The 6,926-nt window shown below is 48.6% G+C and overlaps 1 protein-coding gene across 1 annotated transcript; it reads left to right on the top strand.

The window, feature by feature from the left end:
- Positions 1–315: 315 nt before the first annotated feature.
- LOC136531577 (uncharacterized) lies at positions 316–6,922 on the top strand (the record flags this gene model as incomplete). Its single annotated transcript, XM_066524226.1, has 2 exons — positions 316–725; positions 6,235–6,922. Coding segments are annotated over exons 1-2 (1,098 nt in total), but the record flags the coding sequence as incomplete, so codon positions are not given.
- Between the last annotated feature and the right edge of the window lie 4 nt (positions 6,923–6,926).

The following is a 6,926-nucleotide window of genomic DNA, read 5'->3' on the forward strand; positions in this document are numbered from 1 at the left end:
GGGCCCACGCTAGGAGAGTGGGAAGAAGGCAAGGGCAGGAGGGACATTTCACGGGCGAATACTGACTAGGATACATGCTGTTGTGAGGGTTGACGTGCCACGTGAGCAAACATGCTATTTTTATAGCATTTGTCTCTCTTTATCGTAAAAATGTAGCGACGACCGAAAGAATGCTATCTCAGGAGTTGTTATTAGTTATAATGATAAAAAGTTAAATATTCCTGAAAAATGGGTCTTCATTGTGGTTTTGTGCTGATTAGTGATTAGTTGGGTTTTGTTGTGGTTTTGTGCTCAGGTCGCAGGCGGGGGCGATCGATGGACTCGCACGCGGCGATGTTCGATGCAGCGCGCCACCGGGTGCCTACGAGGGCGCCAACCTCCGCCGCGCAGGGGCAGCCCCGGCCACAGCAGCTCGGCATCGGGGACCGCTGCCGCCGCCTTCCTCCTCACCCTTCGCCTTCTAGAGGCGAGACCCGTAGCGGCGGCATGGGGAAGGCGGACGAGGCGCGGGGTACTCGGGACACGTGCCCCGGCAGCGGCGTGGCGACGCGCGAGGCGGCCCCGGTGGCGCGAGATGACAAGGGAAAGGGAGTCGCTGAATTGGGCGGCAAGAGGTGTCTCGACTCGGTGGAGGAGAAGAGAGGCGGCGATGTGGGGAGGAAGAGGGGCCTGGGCTTGGCCACGTACCCGCCGCCCAAGCGGAGGCTAGTGTCGGCCACGCGCCTGTTGCACGAGGATCACGATCAAGCGCTGTATTGGTGGATGGATCAAGAATTGGAACGCAAGAACACAATGAACACACAGAGGTTTCAGGCAACCGCCACCATGGCAACAGGGTGGACAGCGCCCCTTTTCGCTTTCAAGTTTGCACGACACGATGTGCCTAACCGGCTTACCAGAGAGAGCACACACACACTAATGTCCCAACAACTAATACATGGAGCTAATGACACATTTTACAGAAACACACCTCCTAAAACATGGATACAAGTTACTGTAAAACACACTCTTCAGAACCGCCAAGATCGTGGGCGCGGTCACCGCTCCGCTTCACCAGCTCCTGCGCATCCGAGTTTCAAACTGAAACTCTCCCGCCTTCCACGCACTCCCTTGCTCTGAAACATGTCTTCAGCAACGCCTTTGTCAGGGTTACACCAACAGTCTCCCCCCTAAGCCTGACAAAGGCTCAAGTCTCTCACACCGAGCAAATGCCTCATCACTGACAATTTTCCCATTGGCAGTGGTTTGGTTAGAGCATCAGCCTTCTGCTCATTTGTACTCACTCTCTTCACTATGATCTCACCTCTTTCTATGCACTCTCTAATGAAATGGTATTTGATCTCGATATGCTTGCTTCTTCCATGAAACACAGCATTCTTCATGCGAGCAATAGCCGAGTTGTTATCTACAAAAAGTGTTACAGCTGCTGGCTTCTGCTTCAACACCTCACTGAACAAGTTTCTAAGCCACAATGCTTGCTGTGCTGCTGCTGTGGCTGCCTTGAACTCAGATTCACATGATGACAAGGACACTGACTTCTGCTTGAAGGAGTTCCAAGTGATCAGATTTTCTCCTAGGTAGAAAGCCATTCCACCTGTGCTTCTTCTCTGAACAGTATTAGACCCATGGTCACTGTCAGTGTAGCCCACTAACTGACCAACACTACCACCTTGGACATAAACCAGTCCATACTCCATAGTTCCACTCAAATATCTCAGGATCTGTTTCACTGCCTTCACATGCATCACTGTGGGGTTTTCCATGAATCTGCTAGCCACACCCACTGAGTATGAAAGATCTAGCCTAGAGTGTAATAAGTATCTGAGACAACCTATCATCCTTCTATACTCAGTTGAATCCACTGGTACACCCCCTTTGTCAGCATCAAGTTTGCTACCTGGTTCCATTGGAATTTTGGTTGAATTGCAACCTTGCATACCAAACTGTTCAAGTACCTTCTTAGCATATCCTGATTGCTTCACAGTGATGTAATCAGCCCTCTGATCAACTTCTATTCCCAAGTAGTAAGACAACAGCCCCAAATCTGTCATCTCAAACTCAGTCATCATCTCAGTTTTGAATGACTCAACAGCTTTTGCATTTCCTCCAGTGACTATTAAGTCATCCACATAAACACCAAGAATGACTGCATTTACTCCCTCCCCTCTGATATAAACAGCCTGCTCACACAAACACCTGCTAAAACCAAGCTTTTTTAGGCTTTTGTCCAATCTGACATTCCAAGCCCTTGGTGCTTGTTTCAGTCCATAAAGAGCCTTGCTTAACTTAAACACATCTTGCTCTTTACCCTTCACAACATACCCTTCTGGCTGTGTGACATAGACTTCTTCTTCTAGTTCCCCATGAAGAAAAGCAGACTTAACATCTAAATGGTGAACTTTCCAACCCAGATTAGCTGCTAGTGCCAACATAAATCTCACTGTGTCCAACCTAGCCACAGGAGCAAACACTTCATCAAAATCAACTCCTTGTTTTTGCACATATCCCTTAGCAACTAATCTTGCTTTGTATTTCACCACCTCTGCATCAGAGTTTCTCTTTAGCTTATACACCCATTTGAGACCAATGGGTTTCTTGCCAATTGGCAGCTTAACCAGCTCCCAAGTTTTGTTCTTTTCAATTGATTCCATCTCTTTATCCATGGCATCTATCCACTCATGATGACCTACAGCCAGTGTTATCCTAAACGTTAAACGGTAAACAGTCGGTCACCTACCGTTTAGCCTATTATTCGGGCAAAACGGGTGTTTAAACGGGAAAAACGGCCGTTTAAACGGTCAAAACAACCGATTAAACGGAAACGGTGTACCACCGTGTAGCGTTTAAACGGTGTGTAAACGGGCTAAACGGCCGTTTAGGCGAACAGTGCCTACAGCCTCTCTGAAACAGGTAGGCTCCCCAGTTTCAACCAGCAAAGCTTGCACATCTGCATCTTCTAGCTCATCTTCTGAATCAACAAGTTCAATTTCCACAGTATCATTGTACACATCATTTAGGTCTCTGAATCTTGCTGGTTCACTACTGCTCCCAGAACTTGGTGTAGCTACATTCCCATTTGAGCCATGACTTTGTGGTGTCACAGGTTCTGCATCAACAGGTTCAGGTTGATTTATCTGAACTGAACCTGATCCTAAAACAGGTGACTGTGGCATGTCTGGTGCTGTACCAGAACCGTCACTAATGTCATCTATTTCCCTACTGGCTGAACCCTCACCATCCTGCTGATTCTCATCAACATTTGCACTACCTCCCATAGAAAAACTTTTTGTTTCAACTTCATTTTCTACTACAAAGTCAACAGAATTCTCAGCTTTGTAAGCTACACCCCAATTCCACATTGCTGATTCCTCAAAGACAACATCTCTGCTCACTATGATCTTGTTTGTACTAGGCTCAAACAACCTATGAGCTTTACTGCCTTCTTCAACACCAAGATAAACTAGAGCTTTGCTTCTGTCATCCAATTTCTTCATGTGTGGTGCACTGTTCCTTGCATGTGCAGTGCAGCCAAAGATCTTTAGATGCCCAAGAGAAGGTTTTCTTCCTATCCAGGATTCATAAGGAGTGACATCCCCCATCACTTTGGTAGGCAGCCTGTTCAAGAGATACACAGCATGCCTAACTGCCTCCCCCCACAATCTTCCTAGAACCATCATGCTTTTTAGCAATGACCTGGCCATTTCCATCACAGTCCTATTTCTTCTCTCCACTACACCATTCTGCTATGGTGTATATGGGGCTGAGAGTTGCCTTTTGATTCCTACTTGTTCACAAATCCCTGCAAACACTCCTGCAAGAAACTCTCCTCCCCTGTCTGATCTGAGAGTTTTGATTCTACAACCAGTGAAGTTTTCCACTTCAGCCTTGTATTTTGCAAAGTAATCAACTGCTTGATCTTTGGATTTCAGCAGGTACACCTGCATCCATCTTGTATGGTCATCAACAAATAGTATGAAGTACTTGTTCCCTCCTGCAGTGGCTGGTGTCACAGGTCCACACAAGTCCACATACACTAGAGTGAGCTTCTCATCTGCATGCCAACTGGTTGATTTGGGAAATGACATTCTTGTCTGCTTGGCTATCAAACAGTCACTGCAGACTTGCTCAGGATGTCTTATCTCAGGCACCCCACTAGCCATCCCCTTCCTGACCAATTGACTCAATGCCCTGAAATTCACATGTCCCAATCTTCCATGCCAAAGCCAGGCTTGATCATTAATGTCTGCAATCAAACATCTAGGTTCCACAGTTTTCAACTCAATCTTGTACAACCTATTCAGTGTTCTAGGGACCCTCATGATCATCCTATCTGAGTGCTTCTCACAAACTTCTAGCAAATCATCATCAAGAACAATTCTGTGGCCAGTTTCAGTCAATTGTCCTAAGCTAACAAGATTGCTTCTCAGTTTTGGAATATAATAGACATCAGAAAGCACCCAATGATCTCCATGTTTTCCCTCGAACACAATTGTACCCCTACCCTGAATATCAACTGTAGAGTCATCACCAAATCTTACCTTACCCAACACAGCATGATCAAGATCTCTGAATTTCAGTACATCACCTGTCATGTGATTACTTGCTCCATTATCTAGGTACCAAACACCACTTGATGGTCCACCCCCATCAGATAAATGTAACTCAGGCACTACCTTCAATTCATTCAGAAACACTCTCTGCATTCTGCTGTCTGTGTTCTGAGTCTGACTGTGGAGCTGGTACTGTAGCTGATCCGGCAATAGCCTCTTAGCCAACAGAATTGTTGGTTCCTTCTCTCCAGCTTTCACTAGGTGTGCTTCTTCTTTTTTCTTTTCACCAGGACATCTATTTGCATAATGCCCATAACCATGACACTTAAAGCACTTAATATGACTTTTATCGTGCTTACCAGTGCCATCTTTGCCGGCATCAGCTCCACTACCTCGGCCACCGCTGTTTCCTCCATGGCCACGGCCTCGACCTCGCCAACTGCCATCTCCTCTCTTCCCCTTGCCTGAGGAATCACCACCAGCATTTCTCTGTCTTGCTTCCCATTCTGCCTGTGTGAGCAAGACCTGACCCTTCTCTGATCGAGCTCCACTGCTGCCCCGCCGTGTTCGCTCTTCAAAGGCTTTCAGGTGCCCCACTGCTTCATCGAAAGCTAGGGTCTTCAGATCATAAAATTGCTCGATACCTGCCACGACGGTGAGGTACCGATCGGGCACTATATCGAACAATTTCTTCACCAGATCTGCATCACCAATGCTCCCCCCCCAAACTGCTGCACTTGACTGACAGAGCTGTCAGTTTCCCCACAACCTGATCAAGGGGTTCATCTTCTTTCATCTTGACTGCATCGAATTGACTCTTCAATGTTTGCAACCGAGCATCTCTGACCCGATCTGCGCCAACAAAGCGCGCCTTCAGGGAATCCCAGACTTCCTTGCCGGTTTTCTTCTTGGCAACTTGCATCAGTATATCATCGGGAATACACTGAAGCAAATTTGCCTTGATCTTCTTGTCCTTCGCCTTGATCTTCTCTGCCTCGGCCGCGGTTGGTACCGTCGCATCCGCAGCTGGCTCCACGATCTCCCACTCCTCCCGATCCTCCATGATGGCTTGAACACGTATACACCAGCTGGTGTAGTTGGTGCTCGTCAGGGTAGGGTAGATCTGGCGTGCCTCCCCGCCGCCACGCGTTCCCTCCCCGCCACCGCCGCTGCCGCTGGCAACTATGGACATGGCTATGATCTAGAGTGGCTCCGCGAATGATCGATGGCTTTGATACCACGTGTTGCACGAGGATCACGATCAAGCGCTGTATTGGTGGATGGATCAAGAATTGGAACGCAAGAACACGATGAACACACAGAGGTTTCAGGCAACCGCCACCATGGCGACAGGGTGGACAGCGCCCCTTTTCGCTTTCGAGTTTGCACGACACGATGTGCCTAACCGGCTTACCAGAGAGAGCACACACACACTAATGTCCCAACAACTAATACATGGAGCTAATGACACATTTTACAGAAACACACCTCCTAAAACATGGATACAAGTTACTGTAAAACACACTCTTCAGAACCGCCAAGATCGTGGGCGCGGTCACCGCTCCGCTTCACCAGCTCCTGCGCATCCGAGTTTCAAACTGAAACTCTCCCGCCTTCCACGCACTCCCTTGCTCTGAAACATGTCTTCAGCAACGCCTTTGTCAGGGTTACACCAACAGCGCCGTTTCCCGCCCGGCTACGGGAGGGACGCCGCCGCTCCGCTCGCTGCCGGGGACGACGATTCGAGGCTTCTTGTTGCACAAATCGACGGTGCTTCTGATGCACTGAAGAGGACGGCTCCTGCTCTTTCGGACGCCAAGGCTGGTTCGAGCGTCATGCAGGTGGAGTCATCTGCTGAGGTTGTTTCCACTCCAATTGCTGACACTGGCCATCACGGTCTGGAGGCTGAGCTGCAGAGATCATCTGAGACTTTATGCCGGAACGGTGTGCCTAATGTAAATGGTTTGCTTGACACCGATTCACAGGGTAATGCTGGGATTGCTGGATTTGTGAGGAAGGAGTTGGTGCCAGCCACACGGCGTTTGCTACCCAAGCCAAGGATGGTTTCTGCCGTTCGCCGCTTCCCACCTGGGTGCGGGAGGGTTGGAGCATCTCTAGTTGCTGGAGGAGGCAACACTGAAGTGGGCTTGCCATTTCCGGAGAAGGTGGTGGCTACAGATGGCTCTAATTTTGCAGCAGACAAACAGGCCATGCAGATTGCAGCTGTTCCATTCAATGCAACTAGTACTGATCGAGCAGCACAGAAGGAGGAATTCATTGAAGGCGAGATTGCCGCACCCAAGGTACAGCAGCCTCAAGGATCTCAAAGTTGTACCAATGTTCGTCTGCATGAATCTGCAGCTTGTAGAGATGGTC

This window comes from Miscanthus floridulus, unplaced genomic scaffold (genome assembly GCF_019320115.1).
Source record: "Miscanthus floridulus cultivar M001 unplaced genomic scaffold, ASM1932011v1 fs_374_2_3, whole genome shotgun sequence".
NCBI lineage: Eukaryota > Viridiplantae > Streptophyta > Magnoliopsida > Poales > Poaceae > Miscanthus > Miscanthus floridulus.